Source organism: Lacerta agilis, chromosome 16, assembly GCF_009819535.1.
Source record: "Lacerta agilis isolate rLacAgi1 chromosome 16, rLacAgi1.pri, whole genome shotgun sequence".
NCBI lineage: Eukaryota > Metazoa > Chordata > Lepidosauria > Squamata > Lacertidae > Lacerta > Lacerta agilis.
Genome location: NC_046327.1, coordinates 25,293,135 through 25,320,706, shown reverse-complemented (window position 1 = coordinate 25,320,706; position 27,572 = coordinate 25,293,135). Strand labels below are relative to the sequence as shown.

General features: G+C 44.9%; 1 protein-coding gene across 1 annotated transcript; it reads right to left on the bottom strand.

Annotated features, from left to right (window-relative positions):
- Positions 1-540: 540 nt before the first annotated feature.
- On the bottom strand, positions 541-27,227 carry GNB3 (G protein subunit beta 3). The gene is made up of 10 exons (XM_033173537.1): positions 26,858-27,227; positions 10,860-10,961; positions 9,885-9,923; positions 8,835-8,941; positions 7,622-7,685; positions 6,456-6,618; positions 5,719-5,785; positions 3,604-3,805; positions 3,235-3,451; positions 541-736 (listed from the first exon to the last, which is right to left on the bottom strand). Exons 2-10 carry the CDS (start codon positions 10,914-10,916, stop codon positions 630-632), a joined length of 1,023 nt encoding a protein of 340 aa, XP_033029428.1. The 5' UTR covers positions 10,917-10,961; positions 26,858-27,227; the 3' UTR covers positions 541-629.
- Between the last annotated feature and the right edge of the window lie 345 nt (positions 27,228-27,572).

Sequence of the window (27,572 nt, the reverse complement as noted above, 5' to 3'; positions counted from 1 at the left end):
CTACAGGACTACATTAAGCATTCCCTGACTCTGGCGCCCAAAATGGAGGCAGCAAACCCCACCCCACCCCTGAAAATGCATAGATTATAGCAGTGAGCTAACTTACTCTTCGTTCCTTACTTGAGATAAAAGTGAATAAAGATCAATGCAGAATCCTTGGTCTGATGAACCTCTTCTTTTCACAGAAATGCATGCGATCGGTTAACAAAGGGCAAAACGGGTTGAGGTATGTCTGTGGGTGAACTAATGGGATAAAAATGGAAAAGAAATCTTAAAAATTGAAGGTACTGGGGAATGCATTTGACTTCTTCTGGTTGGGGGTCAGGAACCTGATAGAAGCCTAGGGGCTTTCTGTAGCTTCAAGTAAAGGAAGCTGGCAGAGTTAATAGGTGGCCTGCCTCTCACTGAAGTGTGTCCCTGAAGCAGCCACACTAAGAGGGGATCCCTGAGCTTGGGTTGTGGGGGAGGGCAAGAAAAAGTGTTGGGGAAAACTGGCCTGTAGACCCTTTCCCTGACCACCTCCTTTAGGTAGGGAAGTGTCTTATGGATCAGTAAGTCTGCACAGAACAAGCAACCAGTAGTACGCAATAAATGATGTCTGGGGAGGTCTCCCTTCTCCCATTTCCTCGTCAGTTCCAGATTTTCAGGAAGCTGTCCCAGGAGCCGGTAGACACAGCCATGCCATCTGCGGTTACGCCCAAACAGCTCACTCGGTTGTCATGTCCAGACAGGATTCCTGACAGGGGAATGGATGGAAACCCATTATGAACACTTTAAAAATACTTGCATCCCATCTTTCTGCCATGCAGACCGAGGCACCTAACCTAATAAAGCAGAAAACTTGGTGTGAACGAACAGATATAACTGAGAATAATGGCCATGACAAAATGGGAACCTTGGGACTCGGCTATACAGCTGCAAATAAACATTTTAAATGTGTTGTGAAGTGCAATATACAAATGCAGCACTAGATGGTGATGGTGAGCTATGGCACATACAATATATTTTTCAAAACTTTTTTAAAAAACATTTTCACAGCATTTTTTTTAATTTTTATATATGAGTGTAGATTCCACCCAAGTTAAAATATTATCTAAGCTGCTGAGAATCCCTTGCTATTCTATCGTATGCAACAAATAATTTTTAGGAGACGTGATCGTGGTTTATTGTATCTGAAGTGCCTGGTGTTTTTATGGTTTTTATCGTTATTGTTGCTTTTCTTTTTGTTTCCTTTGTGAATGATGCCATGGCCTTTGGCTAGTGCAATAAAGTTTATGATGAAATAACTGGAAGCATAAGAGGAAGGAAACACCCAGGTCCCTTTAAGGAAGGAATTCCAAAGTCTGGGTGTCACCAAATTTGTCTCTGGTTGCCATTCACCTGCTGCGTCAGAGCTACTTGGAGCATGGCCTCCATCTGGGCAGCTTGATATGGGACAAAGTAGCTCTTTGTTTATAACTCAACCTACACTTGTTGTTGTGGAGAGGCCAGATAGAAAAGGACTGGGCACCTACACCTTCCATAAGAGTGTAGAAGACAACTTCAACAGATGTAGCTTATCAGACAACTATTAAAGGTGCAAGAGCCTGGTTTGGCACCTGACAGTCCCAGATGCACGAATGTGGCCTCCACACATCATTACAATACATTAAATTCCACTTCTCAACTCCATTCCCAAGCCTCTGAACCACTTTATACAAACAGTAAAGCCGTTGCACAATTAGAGAGCCCTTATTGGGGGGGGGTGGAGATGTGGTAAAGTAGCATTTTGAAGAAAGAGTGAGTGACAGTAGCCTGAGCTCTGATATATCTAGAGAAGTGGGTAGCTCTGTGGTCTAAACCACTGAACCTCTTGGGCTTGCTGATCAGAAGGTCGGCGGTTCGAATCCCTGCGACGGGGTGAGCTCCTGTTGCTCTGTCCCAGCTCCTGCCAACCTAGCAGTTTGAAAGGACGCCACTGCAAGTAGATAAATAGGTACCGCTGCGGCAGGAAGGTAAACGGCATTACCGTGCCATGCTCTGGTTTCTGCCATGGTGTTCCGTTGTGCCAGAAGCGGTTTAGTCCTGCTGGCCACATGATCCGGAATGCTGTCTGTGGACAAGCGGCGGCGGCTCCCTCGGCCTGAAAGCGAGATGAGCGCCACGACCCCAGAGTTGCCTTTGACTGGACTAAACCATCCAGGGGTCCTTTACCTTTACCTTACCCCTATGTATGGAGGGCTTTTTATATGAGGTAATATTCAGTCAACAACACACTCGTGTGCTGTGATCTGCCTCTCACTCGCACAGTCCAGGAACAATTTAACCATGCGAAATACTAATTGATTAGACAAGCTCTCAGCCAGATGACAGCCTGACCTCCTTGGAAAGGGGACACCATTCTCTCTACATTTGGAGAGCAGAACCTCCCACTTTCTGAACCTGATTTCAACTTCGAAACAAAATAGAAAATTCTTTCCAGTAGCACCTTGGAGACCAACTGAGTTTGTTCTTGGTATGAGCTTTCGTGTGCATGCACACTTCTTCAGATACACTGAAACAGAAGTCACCAGATCCTTAAATATCCCCACTCCCTCACTATATTTAAGGATCTGGTGACTTCTGTTTCAGTGTATCTGAAGAAGTGTGCATGCACACGAAAGCTCATACCAAGAACAAACTCAGTTGGTCTCTAAGGTGCTACTGGAAAGAATTTTCTATTTTGTTTCGACTATGGCAGACCAACACAGCTACCCACCTGTAACTGATTTCAACTTGCTATTGTGAGTTGGAAATTCATGGAATGTTATGGCGATTATTATTTTTAATTGGGTAGGGAGAGGGGTTTTAATTGTGCATACTGCTATTAATTAGATTTATTAGGTTTCCAAGCGTCATACATTTCAAAAAGGTGATAGAAGCCTCACGATTCATATAACACCCCTTTCTGTTGGTTTGATTTCTATTCCACCTTCTGTCCTTCACATTTATTAGTACTACTAATAACAACAACTTATTGATCACCTTCTACCCAAGCGTTCCAAGGCAATGTACAATGAAAGTAGCAAAAGTCCCAGCAGGTGTTATTTTAAATACTTGCACATGCAATTTATGGTTGTGACCCACGCTGGAATCAGTGTGATGATATATAAATACTGTAAAATAAAATAAAGCGACATGCTTTCCTGAGGGAGAAGACGGTCTTTGTCCCTGGAAGGGAAGTATCCTGCATAGAGAGATGCTCGGCCTACTCACCCACACGTTCTGCTTTTAGGGAGTCCCAGATATTGCAGTTAAAATCATCGTATCCAGCCAGCAGGAGCCGTCCACTGCGGGAGAACGCAATTGAGGTAATTCCGCAGATGATGGTCTCGTGTGAGTAGACAATGAGCTCCTGGTCTGCCCGGAGGTCAAAGAGGCGACAGGTGGCGTCATCGGAACCAGTGCAAATGGCCTGGCCACTGGGGAAGAACTGGGCAGAGACAGATGCAAACAATGATCTCACTCCCTTCCATCCTATTCTGCAGCCCCTGCCCATTATTTCAACTCTAGCTGCCTTCCCCTGTGCCAGTCGGTGTCCTTTATCCCAGCCCTGCCACCACCCCTCAGCTCTGGGGAACCTACAGAGATGGCGTTGATATCCGACTCGTGCCCTGTGAAAGTCTGGCGGCAGCTGCCCTCCCGGACATCCCACAGCTTGGCCGAGGCATCGCAGGCTCCCGAGATGAAAAGATTGAAGTCTGGGGAGACGGCCAGGCTCATGCAGTCTCCAGTGTGGCCGACAAACGTTGTCTTCGGTTGTCCGGTTTCAATGTCCCAGAGCATACTGCAGTGAGGGGGCATTGAGGAGGACAGAGGAACACAGAGTGATGTGGCTGTTCTGCTCATGGTTTCACCCAGTACAGACTAGGGAAACACACACACACACACACACACACACACACACACACACACAGTTATTTAAAGTACTTCAGTCCCACCTTTCCTCGAAACAGACCTCAAGGCAGCTAACAGCAGCAGCAACATTACTAAAATTGCCACCTGCTCTGCTCTTGTATCTGATCTTGTATCTGATCTGGTCGTGGCTTTAAGAATCCTTAAAATCATAATGGCTTTAAGAATCCTTAAAATCATAACTTGTGCATATGAAACAGTGAGTAGTTTATGTTGGAGATGTAAGATGCCCATTGCTGACATTTTACATATTTTTTGGAAGTGTCCTAAAAGTTTTGGACCAATACTTAGGAAATCAAAATTATTATCCACTGACTACTCCTTTTGGGTATATCAAAAGGTGACAGGGAGAGGTTCCTTTGTTTATTTTGTGCAGTTTGTATAATTATTGTTTACAGCTGGAATAAAATCTCTTGGCCAAAGTTTGGGATATAGCCTGCACAGTTAAACTGACTAGTATGATTCAGGTTAGAGAGAGTAAGGAGAATTACAGCTGCTTTTTTAAAAAATGGACTTTTTCCCATCATGTGGTTGTTGTTGTTTAGTCGTGTCCAACTCTTCGTGACCCCATGGACAAGAGCATGCCAGGCACGCCTATCTTCCACTGCCTCCCACAGTTTGGTCAGACTCATGTTAGTAGCTTCGAGAACACTGTCCAAACATCTCGTCCTCTGTCGTCCCCTTCTCCTTGTGCCCTCCATCTTTCCCAACATCAGGGTCTTTTCCAGGGAGTATTCTCTTCTCATGAGGTTGCCAAAGTATCAGCTTCAGAATCTGTCCTTCCAGTGAGCACTCAGGGCTGATTTCCTTAAGAATGGATAGGTTTGCTCTTCTTGCAGTCCATGGGACAATCAAGAGCAGGGGTAGGCAACCTAAGGTCCGTGGGCCGGATGCGGCCCAATTGCCTTCTCAATTCGGCCCGCAGACAGTCTAGGAATCAGAGTGTTTTTACATGTGTAGAATGTGTCATTTTATTTAAAATGCATCTCTGGGTTATTTGTGAGGCATTGGAATTTGTTCATTTTTTTCCTTCAAAATATAGTCCAGCCCACCACATGGTCTGAGGGATGGTGGACCGGCCCACGGCTGAAAAAGGTTGCTGACCCCTGCTCAAGAGTCTCCTCCAGCACCATAATTCAAAAGCATCAGGCTTTTAGGTTATGCTATGCTTTTAATAGGTTATGTTATACTCTGGATTATGTTATGTTTTAATAGATTATGTTTTAATAAGGATGAGAGTGTTGGAGATATGTGCAAATGTGTATGGTAAATCCGGTCTTTGGGTGTTTGATTTTCGTTGTTGTGTATACTGTGTATATATGGACAATGACAATAAATAAATCTATCTATCTATCTAAATCCAGATGCTTTTGTTGGAAATAGTTTTGCGATTTTTGTATGCTACATGAAATGTAATAAATGTTATTAACGGTTTCTTCCTATACTGTTTTGTTCTGTTCTGTTTGTATATTGTGAAACTATACCCACCCACCCTTTATAATAAGTAATTTAATCACTTTGTTTCATATTTACTCTATTATATTATGAAACATAATACTATCCCAGTGCTATCTCCGTGTGTGTGTGTGTGTGTGTGTGTGTGTGTGTGTGTTTGTGTGTTTTAATATTTACAAGGTTCCTGAAGGAGGTTTATTCTGAAACATACTGGCGCTGAAATAATTTTTCCCTTCAAGCACTTGTCATTCCTTCGTCAATCTCTCTCCTGCTCTCTCTCCCCACCCCCCACTCCCCCAATTCCTACATGGCTAGATAAGATATACTCACCATGTGGTGTCCCCAGAGCTAGTCACAATGTTATTGTCATCTAGGAATCGACAGCAGGAGAGATAACCTGCAGGGAAGAGATAACAGACTCTGAATATCATATGTTTGTGTCGGTAGAGGTTACTGCAAGCACTGTCTGTGCTCTCTGCAAAAAATAATAGTTTTTTTAAATCAACATTTTGGACCACGGAAAGCTGAATTGGGAAACCTACATAAATAAGTCCGATAAGGAAAATATTGTTCATTGTTTTGCAATTTTGTACTATAATAATGATCATTTATCCCACTTTGTAGAGAGGAACAAGGATCTACAAAGGGCACCACTGGGAATTGTATTCATCGACCTCTTGGGCTTCTGGGGTTTTGCCTCGTTACCCACACACTTGAAAGCATATCTTCACAATCACAGGACTAGAAACTTGCCTTTTTTGTTTTAAAGGAAAGCTTTGGGGAAGGGCTGTAGCTCAGGGGTAGAGCACATGGATGGCATGCAAAAGGTGCTCAATTCAATCCCCAGTCTCTCCATCTCCCCAGGAATCCTGCCTGAAACCCAGGAGTGCAGCTGCCAGACAGTGTAGAGAGCGGATTCGGCCAACACTGTAACTTGGAACAAGGGAGCGTCTTGTGTCAAACTGAGAGTGCCAGGAAGTTGAATTTGGCACTTGCTGCCGCTTCCTGTGTGTTTCCTGTGATTCTGTGGGAGGAAAGAACGTGAAAAGTCCTGGCAGAAAGTTCACCTGTATGGGCTGAGAGCTCCCGGCTCACTTTCACATTCCCTTCGCGGCTCTTGAGGTTGTAGATGGAGCACATGTTGTCGAGACCTCCGCAGGCCACAAAATTCCCTGATGGGGCGTAGGCACAGGTCATGACCCAGGAGGAGCGTAGAGGGATGGCATGAACCTGGGATGAGAGGACAGGATAGAAATCCAAAGTAAGGTTGGATGGCCAATTTAGGGCTGGGCAATATCTGGTTTTCAACATCGCGATATATCACCAGCTAAACATTGCGCTATATTGATTTATCACAATGTCTGAAACAAGGCTGGAGCTATGCAGAGGCCTTGACTGGATTTGTGGTTTTGCCCACATTTTGATTTTTGCATAAAACACACACACACCATGATTTGTGACATATTGACAGCTCAAAAATTATGAAACCAATATGGATGTCAAACCGGTTTTGGATGATGTATTGATATACAGGTGAAACTCGAAAAATAAGAATATTGTGGAAAGGTTAATTTCTTTCAGTAATTCAACTTAAAAGATGAAACTAATATATGAGATAGACTCATGACATGCAAAGCGAGATATGTCAAGTCTTTATTTGTTATATTTGTGATTATTATGGCGTACAGCTGATGAGAACCCCAAATTAACGATTTCAACTTTGGGGTTTTCATCAGCTGTACGCCATAATCACAATTATAACAAATAAAGGCTTGACATATCTCGCTTTGCATGTCATGAGTCTATCTCATATATTAAACTCCAGTAGCTAATGAAAACAATTGCTTACATAAATGGACTTTTCCACAATATTCTAATTTTTCGAGTTTCACCTGTATATCGCCCAGCCCTAATGGCCATCTGCCATGGGTGCTTTAGTTGAGATTCCTGCATTGCAGGAGTTTGGGTTAGATGACACCCCCCCCCAAGGTCCCTTCCAACTCTATGTTTCTATTATGCAATATTATGCAAGCAGATGGAGCTAGGAACATTGAAAGAAACACGGGCTGCAACTCAGACATGACGAAACAAACTCAGGAACAAGATGTTTGTGGCTTTGGAGGAAATTGGCATATTTTCATTTCTGACCTTGCTGATAATACCTGCTGATAGAAATACTTTATTGAAATACAAATACTTCATTGTCACTGTATCACATGATAATATCCCTTACCTTGTTGGTTGTGTATGTGTCCCAGACAATGAGTTTCCCATCTTGTGAGGCACTGACCATGAGCCTAAGGGAGAGAACCAGGTGTGTGTTAGCTTGGTTGCTTTGACCGGGAAGGTCCTGAGGGCTCCCTCCTTCAGAGTACACCTCCTTGCCTCATCTCACGCCATTGCCTTTCTCCCTGGGGCTACCAAACCTTCAAGGTTCAGTCCACATTCTCAAGGGAAATTCTGTGATTTCTACTACATTGGGCGCTTCCAGAAGAGGGCTTAATTTTCATGAGCTATTGAGATATTGCTAACAGGTGGCTGGCAACAGGTGTTTTTGTTTTACTTATTGTGTTTCCCCCCAGGAATGTTATGTTGTTGTTCAGTCGTTCAGTCGTGTCCAACTCTTCGTGACACCATGGACCAGAACATGCCAGGCACCCCTATCCTCCACTGCCTCCCGCAGTTTGGCCAAACTCATGCCAGTCGTTTCGAGAACACTGTCCAACCATCTCATCCTCTGTCATCCCCTTCTCCTTGTGCCCTCCATCTTTCCCAACATCAGGGTCTTTTCCAGGGAGTCTTCTCTTCTCATGAGGTGGCCAAAGTACTGGAGCCTCAACTTCAGGATCTGCCCTTCCAGTGAGCACTCAGGGCTGATTTCTTTAAGGATGGATAAGTTTGATCTTTTTGCAGTCCATGGGACTCTCAAGTCTCCTCCAGCACCATAATTCAAAAGCATCAATTCTTCGGCGATCAATCTTCTTTATGGTCCAGCTCTCACTTCCGTACATTACTACTGGAATGATATACCTGGTTTAAATAGGACTGGGGGGAGAGATATAGGCTGGCATTCTGATGTCAATGTAATTACTACACTTGAGTAATTAAGGGGTAGTTGAAGGGTGGGCTTATCTTCCTCTGCCTACAGGGCACTCTTATAGCTTAAGACTCCTGGATTTGTTCACATAATAGCATCACAATGATTATACAACACCAACAATTTACATGACGGCCATTGATTCCCACTTCAACCATTGTAAGGTTGATTTGATTCTCCCACCCGTTCCAAGCATAGATCTTCCCTCACCCCTTCTTCACCAGCTGGGGGTAGGGGGCACCATTTTGTGGTTCGCCTCAGGTGCCAAAATACCTTGAGCCTGAGCGAAGGAGCTTCTGGCACAGGGCGCAACAAGGGGAAGCAGGTACAATCCTTTTGTGTCACTTACTTGGAATCTGTGGACCAGTGACAAGCATAGATCTTAGCCAGGTGTCCACGCAGAGTCCTCCGTGTACGCATCTGAATGCGCCCAACCACTTCCAGCCCGGACACAAGCTGCAGAGAAAGGAGGAAGTTTCAGCCCCAGCCATCATGGCGGAAGGAGGGACAATGTATGTACAAACACACACTGTTATGGCTGCTGCATGGTATTAGTTCCTCTCTCTTTCCATGTACAGAAACCACCTTAAACAGGGGACTTCTGGGGGAAGAAATGGCGGGTTGACAGTCTCTCTGTCGGCTCTCTGATGACAGGAGATAATTACGTGGTGATTGATGATAGACTGAATGTCTGATCATGAGGCACTCTGAGATAAAGAGTGATCAAGGGAATAACCTCAAATGCTCTGATCAAGGCCGTTTTCTGCCATCTGCGCCCGGGGGCTCAGATGGTGGCTAAAATGAGCTGGCGAACTGAGGAACTAACATCTCACTCAAAGAACCATTTGTGGTCCGAAGATCTGCATCCCCTCTTTCTTAAAACATTTTTGGCACAAGAAAAATTGTAACTTAGATAGTTCTCTGTCTGCTGGTGAAAATTTATGATCGGAAAGCTTGTAAGAGTCGAAGAAGAAGAAGAGAGGGGAAATTGGCTAAGGCAGAGTGAAAAGCCTGATTTCTGGTTGACAATAAAGATTAAACAGAGGAAGGAATTCTTTGTGTGAAAAACCTTTATTCCTTTTTCTTCTTCTTGCCGCTGAGTAACTGAAAGTTAATCAGCATCCCTCACTGCATTTGAGGACTGCAGGCCACCTTTGGTTGTACAGTACAGGCTGTGTGACTCTATATTCCAATACCTAGTCACTGCTACTCCTTATACCCCCCCCCATCATTTGCTGCCTGAGGCAACTGCTTCCTCTCTTCTTTAGCCAAATGGCTGGGCCGGCCCTGGCCACAGGTGATTACAGGAAACTCCACTCCTCTCTTCTCAGCCCTGATGGATTTTTCCCTTTAGACAAATTCTGCCCAGACACAGTGATTTAGTACCAGCCCTTCCTACCTGTGTAAGCGTAGTGTCCGCACAAGCTTTTCGGGCATCCTGCAACAAAGGACATAGGGAGTGAAATTGCAGGCAAAAAGAGACAGTAGGCCTAGAGATCTTCTGTATCTTTGTGGATGCTGGTAGTCTCAGATTATCTGGCCTCAGATAATAATAATAATAATAATAATAATAATAATAATAATAATAATAATAGAAGAAGAATTTCATTTATAAAAAGATTGAGAAAAATTAGGAGAAAAAGTATAAAAGAATATTTAAAAAAATACTGTTACATGACCATACATTAATATACAGACATGTTTATTCTTATTATCCTAATACACATATAATTATCAATAACCTAATATATTATGTGTAAACTCATACCAAATATCATTGCATTTATCCAAAGAAGGTCTGCGTCTATAACAGGGTTGCCATGCGCCTGGATTTTCCCAGACATTACTGGGATTTCAAAGGCGGAATTGATGTTCGGGGGGGGGGGGATTTCCGGAAGGTGGTGCTGTGTCCTGGATCTTAGGCAAGTCAATCGAAAAACTGGGAGTTTTTTTTTTTTTTGGGTGTTTATGTGAAAGATTCTCTCATCTGATTTATTTCTTATTTCTTATTGTAAATAGCGTCCTTGTGGCAAGGAAGATTGGGACTAGGGTCTTCCTGATTCATAGCTTGGCCCTCACACCATAGATGGAGAACATCTGGCCTTCTGGATCAGTGTTTCCCAACCTTCGGGTACCAGCTGTTTTCGGACAACAATTCCCATCATCCCTGACCACTGGTCTTCTTACTAGCTAAGGATGATGGGAGTTGTAGTCCAAAAAATAGACGGAGACCCAAGTTTGGGAAACACTGGTTTAGATGTTTTGGGACTACGATTCCTACCATCTGTGACCATTGACCATGGAAGCCAAGAATGTCTGGAGAGGGCTAGGTTCTCATCCTGGCTTACGCCCCCCCCCCCCCGCCCCGCATTACCTCAATCTGCTTCTTCAGCTGCTCAGCTTCTTGCTTCATCTGCTCTATTTCACCCATCTTAACAGGCTAGCTTGGGGCCTCCCACTCGGGGTCACCTGGGTCCTGCGGAAATGAAAAGAGAGGTTGAGGTGGCCACATCCCAACTCGTTCATGTCTCCAGAAGTCCAGTGTGGTGTAGTGGTTAAGAGCGGTAGTCTCTGGTGAACCGGGTCCGTGTCCCCGCTCCTCCACATGCAGCTGCTGGGTGACCTTGGGCTAGTCACACTTCTTTGAAGTTTCTCAGCCCCACTCACCCCACAGAGTGTTTGTTGTGGGGGAGGAAGGGAAAGAAGAATGTGGGTAGTGATAAAGTGGGATATCAAATCCAAACTCTTCTTCTTCTTCCTGTTCATCCAGATCTCAAGAGTCGCTTGAATGCTGTATGCCAGAGTGTTACCCTGCAATTTTTCCTACACAGCAAAATGTTCTGCAAATTTTGGGCCAGCCCAAAGCAACGCAATGACTTTTACCACATTGCTCTGTTGCCACAGATCAATGAGGAAAGCTCACTAGGAAAAATCCATGAGCAAGGGAGGTGTGTGTGTGTGTGTACACATATAAAATAAATGTGTTATTCAACCATGTGTTTTTACAGTCTATCATGTTCTGTTTGCCATTTGTAAAAGTTATAGCCCCTAAAACAGAAAGCACAGTTAAATAAATCCACTTTAATAAAACATTGAATTTTTCACCCACAGTACTCAGATTCCAAACAGGCTACGAAATGTGTGGCCCATCCTGTGGACTCCAAAAACCACAAATCCACAACTTCGCCCAGTGCCTTCAGCCTTTGAGCTGATCCACACTATACATTAAAAGCACATGACTTCCCCCAAATAATCATGGGAGCGGTAGTTTGTAAAGGGTGCTAGGAACTGGGAGCTCTGTGAAGGGGAAACTGCAATTCCCAGGAGCCTTTGGGGGGGAAAGTCATGTGCTTTAAATGTGTGCTCAATGTGCTTTAAAAGCATGGGGTGGAGTTGTCATCCACTTCTGCTTTCCACCCTACCAGAAATTCCCCTGCTGTGGTCCATTGTTGGGTAAGTTTGACCGCTTAACTACTGCCTGGTACTTCTATGTCTTCAACAACAGCAGCAGGAGGCAATAATGTCCATGCCGCAAAACAACACAAAAAAACCAAAGAACTTCACCTGCTGATTTTTGCAGATCAAACTTCTGGTCTTTTGGCAACCCTAGCGCTGAGTCCATGCAGGGCTGGCCTGAGATGTTTTGGCCCTGAGGCAGAGCACCAGATGGCACCCTCTCCTCCCCACCAGGGAAGAAGGGTTGAGTGAAGATCTACATCAGGAACAAGAAGGGGGGAAAAGATCCATATTGGGATCTGCTGCCCCTGTGTATTCTGCAGCCTGAGGCAGATGCATCGTCTTACCTCATGGGTGAGGCAAGGCCTGCGACCGTTTCCCTTCCACTTCCTATTCTCTCCTGTGCGTGTGCCCTTGCATGTGTTGCAGGAATGAATTGCGCTGGAGAGGAATGCTTGGAAACGGTTTGCAAGTGTGCGGCCTTGGAGTTCAGTGTCAAGTGTGGCTGATTTCTGTATTAAAAACCCATTTTCTTTTCCCTTCCTTTAAATTATCCAAGCCCAGAAGGCTGGGGCACTCCAGATAGAACATGAAAATTATCCTGTGGATAACAACAACAACAACAACAACAACAACAACAACAACAACAACAACAACAACAACAATATTTATACCCCACCCATCTGGCAGCTCCCAGCAGAATAGTAAAAACACGAAAAAACATCAGTCATTAAAAACATTAAATACAGGGCTGCCTTCATTTCAATAAGCTCCTCTCCTCACCCACCCCACTAACCTCCTTTTCAGTATTAGCGATGCATCTAATTCCCTTCCACTCTTTTCAGCCAATTCTGGTCGTGGTCAGTTTGACGGACATTATTTAATGGATTTCTAGCCAGCTCTTTAGGGGATATCATATCCTCCCGAGGTGGGTTACAGCAAATGACTAAAACGCAACGTTACGATTCCAAGATTTAAAGTAGCATTAGGAAAACAATTAACAAGAGTAAAAGAAGTAGCAGCAGATGAAAAATGACCTTCTCCAAACTGTCTTGGGCTCCAGACACACTCACATTAAAAAGTACACGACTTCCCCCCCCCCCAAACAACCCTGGGAAGTGTAGCTTGTTAAGGGTGCTGGGGATTGTGCCTCTGTGAGGGGTAAACTACAGTTCCCAGGAGGGTTGCCACCCATCCTATACACTGCGGGGGGGTTATCCCTTATTTCAATGTAAAATGCTGTGTTCTGTATTGATTCAATGCAGGACACAGTTTGTCCTGTATTCCCCCTATTTCTGCTTTGCTGCTGGACTCTCTCTCTCTCTCTCTCTCTCCTTTCTTCCCACCCCCACTCACTCCCTCTCCTCATCCCACCTCCAAGGAGGAGCAAACCAGGGCAAGGCTTTCATGTTGTCCCTTCCACTGCCCTGCAGCTTGGTCTGGGTTATGGCAACCGCCCACAGCTGCAGCCTGGGGCACCAGGCCCTGCTGTCCCTCAGAGAGCAACAGGTTCTGAGTCTCTAGAAACAAGCGGTTTTCGGTCAGTGTAGCCCAGAAGAGACCCCAGTTTTGAAGAACATAATATTTGAGAGGAGGGAGGGAACAGCTACCCACAAGATTTGCCCTCCCGCCCTCCTTAATATTTTTTATCTCCTTCCGAAATTGAATATGTGGAACAAAGCTCATCCTCTCAGCAGAATATGCCCCCCCCCCTATTTATTTATTTTTGCCCTGGCCTGCATTTATTGCTATACCGTACTACGAAAGGTCATGTATTTCAGCTCTGGGTAGCAAAACACAGACAGATTTACAAATTTTGTGTGTGTGTGTGTATTTGTGTGTGACAAATTTTAGAGGGGCCAGCCGGTTAGGCTGCAATAGATTGTAATGGATTGCTCTGAAGTCATTTCAGCACCAAGTGGCGACGGGTGGGTGGGGTGGATCACGCGCAACTGCCACCAAGTCCTGTATTTTGCCAGAACAAAGGTGGCAACCCTAGTTTTCCAGGATTACTGGGGGGGAAATTGTGTGCTTCAAATTCACGGTGCCTACTCAGCTTTGGTCTCTCTTTGATCATCACATCAAGCCAGCAATCCTAATTTCTGCTGTGCTGCTACTTAGCAGGAGCAACAGGTGGCAGTGCTGAGAGAGGAAATTCAGCGACACCCTAGGTAGCTGCTACAACTTGTAGACGCTGCCTCGTTCAGGGTGCTTCTCCCACCACCAACTCAGTTCCTGCGTGTTGACTTGGCAAACATCCCTCTGCTATGCTGCCCAGCTAGGGACATCACCCAGTTAGAAAGAAATGTTAACTGATTCATCAGATGAGTTTTGAAATATGAATTAATTGATCCAATCTGCTGTTTTGGTTGTTTTTATCCTGGCCCGTCTTGTGGGTTTTATCCTCTTTCTACATATCATTGGATTTGTACGGTTTGCTTAATGTGTACAGTACCATCATTGCAAGCTGTCCTTTTTAGGCTGAAAGGTGCAACTGAAGAGTTTAGAATGCACATGATTGGATAGTTGTTGGGTTTTTTTTAATGAAAAAGGCAGCTTTTCTTGTTTTTTAGATGGCACGTGCATATGCCACAGAGGACCACATCTTAGAAGAGGGGTTCCCTCCTCAGTGAAAGGAGGAAGCCCTCTTCCAAGATGGCACTGGCCACCTGCAATTATTGTAAGACTTTCTGGTAAAAATCATTGGCATTTTAAAATAGGGCTGTCCAATTAATTAGGTATGTATTTTCTGGTCATTTTAAATGTTGTTAAATGAATGAATTCAATGGGATTATCTATTGGAGGCTGAAGCTGTATGCACAGGATTTAAAACAACGGCAACTATGGGAGTGAGGTAAGGGACTGGAGCAGCTTAGCGTGTAACCTTCCAAACTGATGCCAAAGTTTTGTGTTCATTTTGTTTTGCAAATTCCACATATTGTGTTGAGTGATTGATACTCAAACAAGACGCCATAAGTATCCCCCCAAACCATTGTCCAATTCACTCCAAACCAGTGCCATTTTTTTTTGCAATGATTTTGTGCTGTTTTGTACCTTGAACCCCTTGTTTTGTACCACCCCCAAAACTGAGTAATTTATACAGCAATCAGGCTTCCAAGTGAATACCTCCCCCAAGCCAACATCGTCTGATCCCCTCCAAATTGATGCCAAACATTTGTGCTCATGTTGTGCCACGAACCTCGCATTTTGTGCCGTCCTCCCAAACTGAGCTATTAATACTCAAACTGGGGGCCATGGGTACCCCCCAAAAATGCCCAACATTTTCCAGTTCACTCCAAACCAGGTGCCAAAACTTTGGTGTCAGTTTGGAGGGGATCCATTAATGAAGCTGGTTGGAACGATAACATGGGATAACAGGATGGCAAAGGGGCTACAGATTAAAAGACTCTGTCTGCATGCCCTTAAGAGGCCAGGAGACTGTCATGTGAAAATTGTCTGAATGTATGGCAACAAGGGTTTAGAGGAGGGTCATTCATCACTCTTGGTTGCCGACTGACTCTTCTCTCCCCACCAGCATCCCTCCATCTTCAGACTCCACTCACACCTGTTCTGTGATGGGCCACGGTGAGAGTTTCAGGTTTCAGGATGTTCTCTGGATGTTTTGCATCTCACCTGATGATCCCAGGTAAGACTGTTTGGTAGTAGGAATATATTATTTGAGTGATTCAGGGAGCGGCTGGTTCAGGGAGGAAACAGTGCACAGACCTTTTGCCAGTTCAGAAATGTCAACATATTCCCCAAGCATTTGTTTCCTTCTTCCCTGCTTTGGAGAACTGCTGGTCCCATCTGTGATCCCCACTTTCCCCAAGCAAGCAGGGAGAGGTTTCAAGGGCAGAGCTACCTACAGTGGCTTCATTTTCTTTGGATGAGAGATGGCACTGGAGCTTTCAGAGTGTTGACGCACTGTTGGCTTTATTTGCAAATATACAAGCACAGCAGTGGCAAATAGGCAGCAGATCCCTGCTTCACAGAGATGCCCCAATTTTTCTCTATCCCCATCTTTGTTGAAGTGGCAAACTGCTGTTCATCACATACAACACCTTGCAGAGCCCTTGTCTCAAACCTCACCTCCGCAGATCAGGAAACCACCTGCAGTGCATAGCCATTAGAGAAATGTTACAGTTCTTTAGCCAAAGGCCTGGCCACCACGCATTCTGAGGCCGGGTGGTGGCAATTTCATTTTTAAGAAACACTTTGTGAAAAGGGATAATACCCCCATGGCCTTGGTCCTGATCCCCCACCTAACCCCCAAATACCTTTCAATTTTAAAAACCCCATAGGAGATCCTAGTCATAGATTGCATGTTGATTGGCCGAAAACGATCAAACCAGAATAAACCTGCATGTTACATGGCAGAACCATGATTGGATCTCTTGCCATTAAGATAATAACTATTAAAAAAACATTAAAAAGCAGCTGCAGGGTGTCCATACTGGATCAGGGCAGGGGAGGGATGTTTTAACTTGTCCTGTGCATTTTACTTGATTGAAATCCTCTCCCAAAGATGCTAATAACCCCGCTGTGGGATGAAGGCAAGACAGAGGTATCCATATTGTGCCTGACTTTTTTCTTCAGCAGCTACAAGGATGGAGGAATTAAATGGCACTACAGGGAAGAATTAAACACCCTCAGGTACTGCTGTCCACATCCATCTTGGCTTCCCATTGGGTGATTCTGTTGTTTTTAATAGGTTGTAACGTGGCAGTCAGAGTAATGCTATAGCCACACACCACACTCTTAAAGCACATGGCTTCCCTCCAAAGAATTCGGGAAACTGTAGTTTACTGCTCACAGAGCTACAGTTCCCAGCACCCTTCACGAACTGCCACTCCCAGGATTCTTTGGGGGAAATGTGCTTTAAATGTATGGCGTGTAGGCTTTGCTCTTGGTCTTCAAACAGCACCAGAAATTCCTCAGGCTTCACCTTCTGCAGGTAACCTCACTACCCACCTCTCCACTCTCTTCCCTCAAGTTTTTTCCATGTCAGGCAGATGGATTTTTTTCCTGCTTCTTGCATCAAAGGGATACAATGGAGTCGCAAGGGAGTTGTTTACACTTCCTTGATTGCCACCAACCCCACTTCACCCCTAAACTTTGCATATTAGTCTGGAGTTATCAGTCTGGAATAAACTATCTCTCGGTTTCGTGCTTGGAATTGAAGAGCACAGACCAGAAATTTCTATACTTAAAATATGCTTTGGGTAAATATGAGTGATTGCCCCATCCGTACTGCAAGTATAAAAGTCTTGTTGAAGCATATTAACTAATCTGCATCGAAGGGACATTGAAAATAAAAATTTCAGGAGTGACAAGGGAATATGCACCAGAGAAGTAACTTGTAAAAGAGCCAAACTCCCTCTTAACTTCTTCTAGACCCCTTTTGTTTGGACTCTGGACGTCTCTCAGTTCTGTTCACCTTCCACAATTCTCGTTCATGTGCTTTCTTTCTCGATCTTCAAACAAAATCAGCCTTTCTGGGTTGGAAAATCTGGAGTGTTTCACACATGAGATGTCATAAAAAGACAAGCTCCCCCAGTTTAAAAACTAGGCAGTTTTCTCTCCTGTTTTTCTTATTGCATTGCAGGGACCCTTGACAATGTAAATAGAAATGATGGCTGCTATTTTTCATGAGGTACCACAGGATTTTTTTTAAAAAAAATTAATTTCTGTCCCACAGCTGCAACAACCACACTGGATCCTTATTGTGGTTTCTGTACGGGTCAGAATATCACATGGTCCTCAAGTTACTAGTCAAGCTGAGCAAATCAAGGCCATTGAACAAACAAACTGAACCCAGCCAGAATCCCTAGTCCCAAACTAGCGTTGTCTGAAGCTCTGGGCAGGTCCTTCGTAACTTAACTGTGGTTCACAGTTTCCCACAGTTCAGTGGGTATGAAGTAATCTGCTCACTTCCTGTCCCAAGAAGGGAGTCGAACTTTGTGATGCCAGGATACTTCATAGCTGTCTGTCTTCAAAGGTGCCTCCCTTTTGCAAAGGGCTGCCATCTGATGTAAGGAAAGTGGCTACCAAGGACAGGGCCTTTTAAGTGGTGGCACCTCAGTTAAGGAATGCTTTCCTCAGAGAGGTCTTGGTGCCCACTTCGTCATACTTTCAACAATCAAGGAAAGGCCTTTTAGAGTTAACTTTAGCCTTGCTTATTGTTTATATCTGGCTTTTTATAGCATTCTTCCTGTACGAACTGTAAATTAAAAAAAAAATATTTTATAAATTTCAACTGAAGACTGGTATATACATTTTGGGAATTTCAACTGAAGACTGGTATATACATTTTGATGGGTGACCATCTTCTAGGACAAATTTCCCTCCCTCTCTCTTCATGCAATACTCCATCCTCTTATTTATGGCTTCTCTGTGAGTTTTTCCATTTATAATATTTCACTTGCCTTAACCTTCCTGTAACTATAGCAGTGGTGGAAAGACCAGTAGATCTACCTGTGCATCTCTGTTGTTTCCACATTTGATGTTTCGGGAGTTTAAAATTGGTCCTGGTTTGGGGCATCTGATCAATGCATTGGCAGAATCTTCCTCGAGTGTCTTCTGCAGCAATATTAACCATGTGCTTTAGTCTGAATCTTGTCTGAGTTGCACCAAGAGACCCAATAATATTTACAGTGTTCTTTAATGACACAGCCCTTGGTCTTATTATTCTTGGAGGCGAATGTGTGGTTTATTAAAGTGGACAATAGGCCTACAAGCAAAGGAAGACGTGCAGCTGTCATGTTATCCTCTGCAAAACAGTTGTTTGAATATAACAGCCTTTTCCAACTGGAGTCCTCCATACAACTCTCATCAGCGGGTACGTAGTACCAGCACCTTCTCTCTCCCCCCCCCCATGTTAAAAGTGTGGCACTTATTGTAACAACTTCATGGCGAGTACCTTCACTTTTTTCCTATAAAAAAAAGAACTGGTCAACAACCAGGAGGGTACCAGGTTGGTGAAAGCTGGAATTGGCCTCTGACTTTTCTGTTCCCTCTCTTTCTCTTTGTCTTGTCTAAGGCTGGAACTGAATCCTGGCCCAATTTGTCCCAAGCTCTCTGCTCTGCTCCAAGGAGAAGGACCCACCTGCCTCTACATCCCTAAAGCCTGCCTTTTCTTGAATCTGTTTGGCAATTCACAGTGCCAGACCCTCCAAGTGTCCTATTTTCCAGGGATGTCCCTGTTTCTGATTTGATCCCAGAATGTCCTGCTTTTCCTTAGGATGTCCCTATTTTCATTGGAGACTTGTTGGAGTGTATGGAGTTATCCAACCCCTGAGGCGCCTGAAGGCAATCCCCGTATAGGGAAGTATTTTGTTTTTGTTTTTTTAAAATGTTTAATTATATTTTTATATATGTTGGAAGCTGCCCAGAGTGGTTGGGGCAACCCAGTAAGATCATAGAATCATAGAATCATAGAGTTGGAAGAGACCACACGGGCCATCCAGTCCAACCCCCTGCCAAGCAGGAAACACCATCAAAGCATTCCTGACAGATGGTTGTCAAGCCTCCGCCTAAAGACCTCCAAAGAAGGAGACTCCACCACACTCCTTGGCAGCAAATTCCACTGTCGAACAGCTCTTACTGTCAGGAAGTTCTTCCTAATGTTTAGGTTTGGGGTATAAATAGTAACATTATCATTATGGAATGGGACGTCCCTATTTTCATCGGAGAAATGTTGGAGGCGATGTTGCAGTGCCAGAGTATAGAAAAAGCATCAGACAAGCATGTCCTGTCTCCCTGCAACCCTGGAGTTAATGGAAGGTGAAAGCAGTACAACATTATACTGGAGGAGGAAGTGAAGGGAGGGCTTTGAGTGTAACACAGTGATTAAAAGTGGAAGTTATGAGCTGGAAAGCACCTAGTCCACATTTCACTGTGGACCCTCCCCTCTTCTCAACCTCAACCCTCCAAGTATGACGACAGGATACTTTTCCGTTTCTATTTATTTTGCTAGTTATAGGAATGATGTTACGGTTAAAGCAAAAACAGCAGAGAAAGGTTGCACCTTTAAGATTAAGGCTTACAGCTGCAAGCACACACTTACTTGGGAGTAAGCCCCATGGTGTTCAATGCAGAAATACTTCAAAGTAAACATGCACAGAGTTGGTCTGCACCAGATTTATGGTGACATAAGCTTTTATGGGCTAGTGCCTCCTTTGTCAGATTAATCATCCTTGGCAGACCATCTCTGCCTCCCTCCCTTCAAGGGTCCAGCCAGGTGTGGTGAGGGAAGGCCTCTGAGCGAGATCAAAAGGCCATGGGACGCAAGAGGTTTGGAAGACCTGTGACATTTCTATTCCAAGCCCAAGTATAATAAAATATCAAATGAGTTATTAAAAATATGGCAGTGGGACTAGAGCCATTGTTCCTTCTTTCACAATGCCATCCCGCCATTCCTCTCTAGAACTCAGGCAGAAGGGCCATTTAGGCAACTGCCAAGAAAAGAGGGGAAGGCTTCACCACAAAGAAGAGGACACATAGATTTGCATAACATTTGCACTGGCTAATTTGTATGTATAGGCGCATGTTTAAAAATGATGGCTGTAATTCAAACAGAAACACAATACATCCCTGCATGGCGGGGACGATTGCAGCCAGGTGACCTGCACATTGCCTGCTCGATCTGCCGCCCAGGTATTAACACTCAATGGGCCACCGTGACTCCCCTTATACCTTATAGCAGACTGGGGTCGGAGAGCCCTCCAAAGAGAGGCTGTCTCTAAACAGACTCTGTAAATACGCTGTAATGTGGGGAGAGTGGCCACCCTATGGGGAAATGTACACTGTGTCCTCACAACAACTTGGTGAGGTGAGGTTAGTGTGAGAGGTTAAGTACTTGCCCACAGCTATCCAGTGGGTGTGGGCTTTGAACTCCCTTCTTTCCAAACTAAAGCTTTATCTACGACCCCAGATTGGCTCAATTCCAACCTCTGGCCACCCTACTGGCACAGTGTTTTGCACACCAGCCCTGCCTGGCCGCAAATGGCGCCAGTGACCATTCCTCTGCGTCTAATGGGTGGCAGCTTCCCAGCTCTATCTACATCCCCTCTCCTGTCCTGTGGGGGCCCCAAATCCCTGCTACTTCTCCCAGCTGTTGCTAGCCTCAGCCCTGTTTTGCGCATTCGAGGCACAGCTCTGTTGCCTCCTGGGTTGCTTCTCCATCTCCTCGTATTATCCTTGCCCTATTTCCAAATCGTACCTCCCTTCCCAACTTCTCTTTTTGTCATTCGCCACCCGCTTCGTCCCCTAACTTCTCGTTCTCCTTTAGCTATTTTTAAGCCCTTGTGTTCATTTTGGGGAAGGATGCGTGCTGGGGTTGGGGCTTTACTGCGTGCGGCGAAGTTTGCACCGCTGCAAAGGTGGAGGGGTTACTAAGCTGGCAGAAGAATCCTACGCTAGGGCAGAGGCTCACTTATTAGGAGGGATAGGAAGGGCTAAATATAGCAGGAGGGAGAGATGGAGCAGCTTAGGCTCAGGTCTCCAGTGGAACCTTCCAATCTCGCAAAGGGAACAATCTAAATGAAGGCTGGGAATTGTTTCCAACCTCAGAAGGACAAGAAGCCACACACAAGGATAAGAATAACTCGTAGCTCCCCCTGAAGCCTCAGCCCTGCTGTACTCTACAGTAAATGGCAGAAAGCAAATGTTGGTCCGGAAAAGCAGCAAATTCTGCAAAGTGCTTTAGTGGACATACAGTAAGAACCCTGCCCATTGAGCCGGGCCTGAAGCAGATCCGGCATCAATTGTATGAAGCTTGTTTTGAGGCTGGAGAAACCCAGGGACACGAAGACAGTCCTGCTTTCATATACACAAGGCAGAACCCGTAATGCTAATGCAATACAATCAGTACTGTTTTTCTAGAAAAAGAGGTGCTGGAACTCACCATGAACGCCTCCCTTGTTCTCTTATAATGGCAGTGGCGCCCACCTGATTGGTGCCAGAACTGAGTTCCAGCTGGAAAAAAAACCCTGAATACAATCCATCTAAAAATGACAAAATGGTAAACTCGCAGAAAGAAAAGAAAACCACTTTGGGCTTTTTCCTACAGTCAAGCAGTATATAAACTTTATGAAATAAAATAAACAATAAATAAAATGGAGGTGGGCAGTTGGAAAGTGTAGGCCATAGTATACCTACAATATATATATATATTAGTTTTACGATGGTGATTCAGTAAGATGTCCTCTACCCCTCTTTTAAAAATAAATTTAAAAATAAATGATCAAGCCTGAAATGAAAAAAACAAAAAACACATTGGCTCTGTGATTCTTTGGCTCTGTGGGTTATGACTGTGTTCAGTGGATTCCCACCCCCCTGCCGCCGTCGCCGCTGCACCCCAGCTTGAACCAGCATGGCTGCCTGCACTCCTTTGTATACAGCTCTGAATGTGATCATGTATGGTAATGGATACAGAATCATAGAACTGTACAGTTGGAAGGGATCCCAAGGGTCATCTAGTTCAACCACCTGCTATCTAGGAATCTCAACTAAAGCATCCATGACAGATGGCCATCCAACCTCTCCAAGGAAGGAAAGGTCATTGCCTTCCAAGGGAGTCTGTTCCACAGTTGAACAGCTCTTACTGCCAGAAAACTCTTCCTGATGTTTAGTCGGAATCACACTTTCTTGTAACTTGAAGCCATTGGTTTGAATCCTACCCTCCAGAGCAGGAAAAAAGAAAGACAGCCCTTTAGATATTTGAAGTTGGCTATCATATCTCCTCTCAATCTCCTCTTATCCAGGCTAAACATACCCGACTCCCTCAACTCTTCTTCATAAGGCTTGGCTTCCAGATCCTTCATCATCTTGGTTGCCCTCCTCTGCACACGTTCCATCCAGTTTGACAATATCCTCTTTAAATTGTGGCACCCAGAACTGGACATGGTACTCCAGGTGTGGTCTAACCAAGGCAAAATAAAGCAGAACTATAACCTCTTCATGTGGGCACCATACTTCTGTTGATATGGCCTAGAATAGCATTAGCCTTTCCCCCCCTGCTGCATCACACTGTTGACTCATGTTAAGCTTTTGGTCCACCAAGACCCCTAGATCCTTTTCACATGTACTGCTAGTAAGCCAGGTGTCCCCCATCTTATATTTGTGCATCTGGTTCTTCCTGCCTAAGTGCAGAATCTGACATTTCTCCTTACTGAAATTCATTTCGTTAGTTTTGGCCCAGCTCTCCAGTCTTGTTAAGGTCATCTTGAACCCCGATTCTATCTTCTGTGGCATTAGCTACCCCTCCCAGTTTGGCGTCATCTGTAAATTTGATTAGCAACCCCTCAATACCTTCATCCAAGTAGCTGAACAACAATGGGCCCAGGACAAAACCCAGAGTCGTCCCACTTGTCACTTTTTTCCAAGATAATGAGGAACTATTAGTGAGCACTTATTGGGTTTGGTTAGTTAACCAGCTACAAACCCACCTAACAGTTATCTTGTCCAGCTGAAATGAGCTTAAGTTTTGCCCTGTTGATTTTGTTGGGACATAAGCATTATTAACATTTAAATTGCGTGACTCTGTAGGCTTGTTGTGTTTCTCACATGTTATACATAAATCCTGAACAGTTCTCAATCGGTGGATAGATGCTCGACTTACTTTACCTGTTACAGTGTAGGGTAGAATGGAAGCTTTAATTAGGTGATCAACTAAAGCCTTTGTTTAATTAAGGAGTCTGATGGTTAAGAGCACACATGTTTATTTTTTGATGCTATTTGAGTCATGTTTATCTTCTTTTAAGTTAACTTTAGAGACTTTCCTTTATCACATTCGTATCCTGCTCTTTGTCCAAGCAGTTCAGAGAGGCATGAATATGTTAATCCTATTTCATTCCCACAACAACCCTGTTTGGATGGGTTAGGCTGAATATTAATGACTTCTCCAAAGTCATCTGAGGACTTCATGGCTGGGTAGGGAATTTGAGTCCAGGTCTCTCCTGATTCCAGGTCCAAAACACTATACATTGTCCATAATTCTGTACAACACATTATGACATTTAAAACAAATAAAACCCAAGACTTTGGCAAAATTTGCTCGACCGCCAAAAACAAACAAAAAAGAGGAGATGCTTCTTCTGTTGCTACTTCTTCAGCTATAGTGAACAGTTATGACAGCCGTGAAAATAACTACAAGCTCTTCTATCCTATAATAATATCTTAGTTGAACCTGCCTAGGTGCCTCAGCCTTACACACATTAAAAAAAAACCCCGTTATTACTATCTGAATAACTGCGAGAGGCAGTGAAGGATAGGTGTGCCTGGCGTGCTCTGGTCCATGGGGTCACAAAGAGTCGGACACGACTGAACGACTGAACAACAACAACAACTATCTGAATTCTTCCTTTTTGTTCTTAAAAAGTGCCCCATGTCCTGTATATGGTGCTTTGCTAATGCCACCAGTGATGGCATTTATCTCCTTTGCAATATCTTAATATTATGTTATCATGTCTGGTTAGAGTTATTATATTCTTTCGGTCCTTCTCAGCAGTGCTAGAGCACCTAGACAACTTCGCCTGTATTACAGTTATACAAAATATGGCTTTCCCCTAAGGATTGTACAATAAAACGAGGCCTCTAGATCCGTCTTCACTGACTGGGTGCCTTCTAGATGTTTTGGACTACCACTCCCATCAGCTACAGCCAAGGCAGCCAGTGGTCAAAGATGATTCAAGCTGTAGTACAGCAAGTTCTAGAGAGCGCTACGTCGGCTACTGCTGCTCTAGGATAATGCACCACACATTAAGGCCAATAGCCTGGATAGCTCAGCTATTGGTTAGAGCATGGTGCTGGTAACGCCAAGGTTGCAGGTTCGATCCCCACATGGGACAGCTGCATATTCATTCCTGCATTGCCGGGGGTTGGCCTAGATGATCCTCAGGGTCCCTTTCAGCTCTGCAACTTCTATATGAAGAAAGCTCACACTGGTAGTTATCTTAGCACCAAACACCACTCATTAAGGGCAAGAACCAATGAAAGCTGGCCATATGTTCACCTGATATGTGGAAAATAAACGTGGTGTGAAACAAGTACAGTGGTGCCCCGCTAGACGAAAATAATTCGTTCTGCGAAAATTTTCGTCTAGCGGGTTTTTCGTCTTGCGGAGCGGCAATGACAGCCGCGCTCCGCAAAACGAAAAAAAAAAAAAGACGAAAATTTTTCGTCTTGCGAGGCAGCCCCATAGACTTTTTCGTCTTGCGGAGCAGCCTTCCGCTAGACGAATGCCTTCGTCTAGCGAGTTTTTCGTCTAGCGGGGCACCACTGTATGTGAACAATGCCTCTGCTCCAAACCAGCAGCATTTTTCCAAATACAAGAAACTGAAATCTTTTCTACATTAAAAAAAACCCAGAGTATTTGGTGACTCTGTTTTGCTTTCCATACACTTCATTGATATTATCAGGACAAGCAGTTTAGGGTAGGATCACTCAGTTTTTTTCCTCATTACTATGTGTATGTCTGTGCTTCTGGTTCAGTTAGCAAAAGGAAGCTCCAGCTGTGCTTACGTCCAATGCCACCCAAGACATTTTGCCGCCTGAGGCGAAGAACAAGAGGGTGGACTGAAACCAATGGGGCTGGCAGCTGAATCTTCACTTTGGCACTGGGGACGGCTCAGTACCTCTTGCCACACCTGAGGGCAGTCAGCTACAATGAGAGCTGCAGGGGCTGCAGCCGCTTCAACCCCTCACTGAACCTGCTGCCGCAGGTTGCCCAACGATAGGGCCGGACCTGTCCGTTTTTGCACACTGGCAGCTGACCATTACACAAGCAGTAGGCCCAAATAGCAACAACTCTAGGGGATGTACTCAGTATGGCCTGGCCCACCAATGCAGGGCACCTCCTGGCATTGCTGTGTGGGTGCCACTTGCCTGTACAACAGAGTGGTGTGAACTTTTGTTTTTGAAATTTAAATCAGCTAATGTCACAAATGGAAAGGAAATGAATGGACCAGTAGGGAGGGCAGGCAGTGCATATTCCTCTGCCTTGAATTTCTATGGCACCCCAAGTTTTCCTCTTGAGGCAGGGAAGGCAGGTGAAGGCTGTGGCAAAGAGCTGTAAATAGAAAAGGGAAAGGCACGGAAGGACGTGGGATTAATAGACGTCTTGGGACTCCATGTAATCCCTATGCAGGCAGGACTTGCTTGTCCTGTTGACCCTGAGCTCCTTCAGCACCGGATAGAGAGTTGATCCACCACCATTCTTACCCCCCCCCAACCCTCCTGCCAGAAGAGATCAAAGGGCAAGATAAAATTACCCTGATCTCTCCTCCTCTTCTATTCCTTCAGCCCCCACCAAACATTGTGGATTCTTTCTCCAAAGAGAACTCTGAAAGTACGGGTGCAAGGGTGAGAATCTGAAGCGTGTGGCTGCCAGCTCATTACATTAGGGGGTCCTTTAGGGCATTCTGTGGAATATCCTTTTCTGGGAGAAGCAGGACTCCTGGCCCTCTCTCCTTTTCAGTGAATAGAACGGAACTTGGTGCCAACCTGCCAGCTCTACAGGCAGGATGCACAAATACTTCAGGACAGCAAAAAGTACAGGGGAAAGCTCGTTCACCATCACTCGTGAAGCCTAGTCGCTTTTTAGTTTGTAATGAGTTCATCAGTTGGAAAGTTGATCGGTGATAATAGATAACACTCCTGTTGCACTTCACAAGGGGCAATATGCACACCTCCGCTCCACAAACTACAGAGATAATGGTTTGGGGAATGTATTTTTCTGAAAGTAGCCCCAAGAAACAAAATCACTTTTATGCAATTGCCTGTCCCACAACCTTCTTAAACCAGGTCTCTTTCAACACCCTATAAAACCCAGAATTTGCATTCCACCAAGTCAAAAAGAGTGAGGGATTCGGGTGCTAGAAAACAGGGAGAAGAAACAAGAAGGGAGTCTACTCTTACCGTTCTCTATGGGCTGACCCCTCCTGCTCAGGACCCCCTGGCTCCCTGGGTGGGGGGGTTTGGCTCCTTCAGGCCACGAGATACCTGCTTCCACTGCTAGTTTACTTCAACTGTTTGTGTTGCAGCACCAGCGACAGTCCACACGCTTGGTATCTCTCGCTGGCTCTCAATGTCTCATCCTCTCCCAGGACAGATCTCCCGGTGGGGAGCTGGGATACTGTGGAGGGAAGGGTGGGGGTTTGGGGGAGGGCCAATTCCAGGAGCAGCATCAGGCAAATTAAATCAGACACCAGAGAGTTGGGGAAATCGGATTGGGACTTAATGCAAAGCAAGCGGGTTGGGAGGGGAAAGAGAGGGAGAGTTATGTGCTTTCTCAGAAGGGGGAGGGGAGCACATCCAGAGAATGTTGGTGTGATTCATTTGTGTGTTGCATTAATATAACAGAAATGACCCCAGGGAGAAAATATACATGCGTTTATTTATTTTTCCATTTGGTGGGGAATGGGTCCAGAGGGGTATCCAGAGGCAGGCAGGTTGTATTCTGGCGGAGCCCACTGCCCTCTTGTATTTTGGGGGAAGCCCACCTTAGATCCCTGGGTTGGGAAAGGGCAGCAATGGGGAAACACACCTTAGGGCAATAATTGAGGCAACTGTATTCTAGAAAAAAAAGGTGTGCAGTGGGCTGGCAAATGCATTTGGTCGAAGGCCTTTTGGC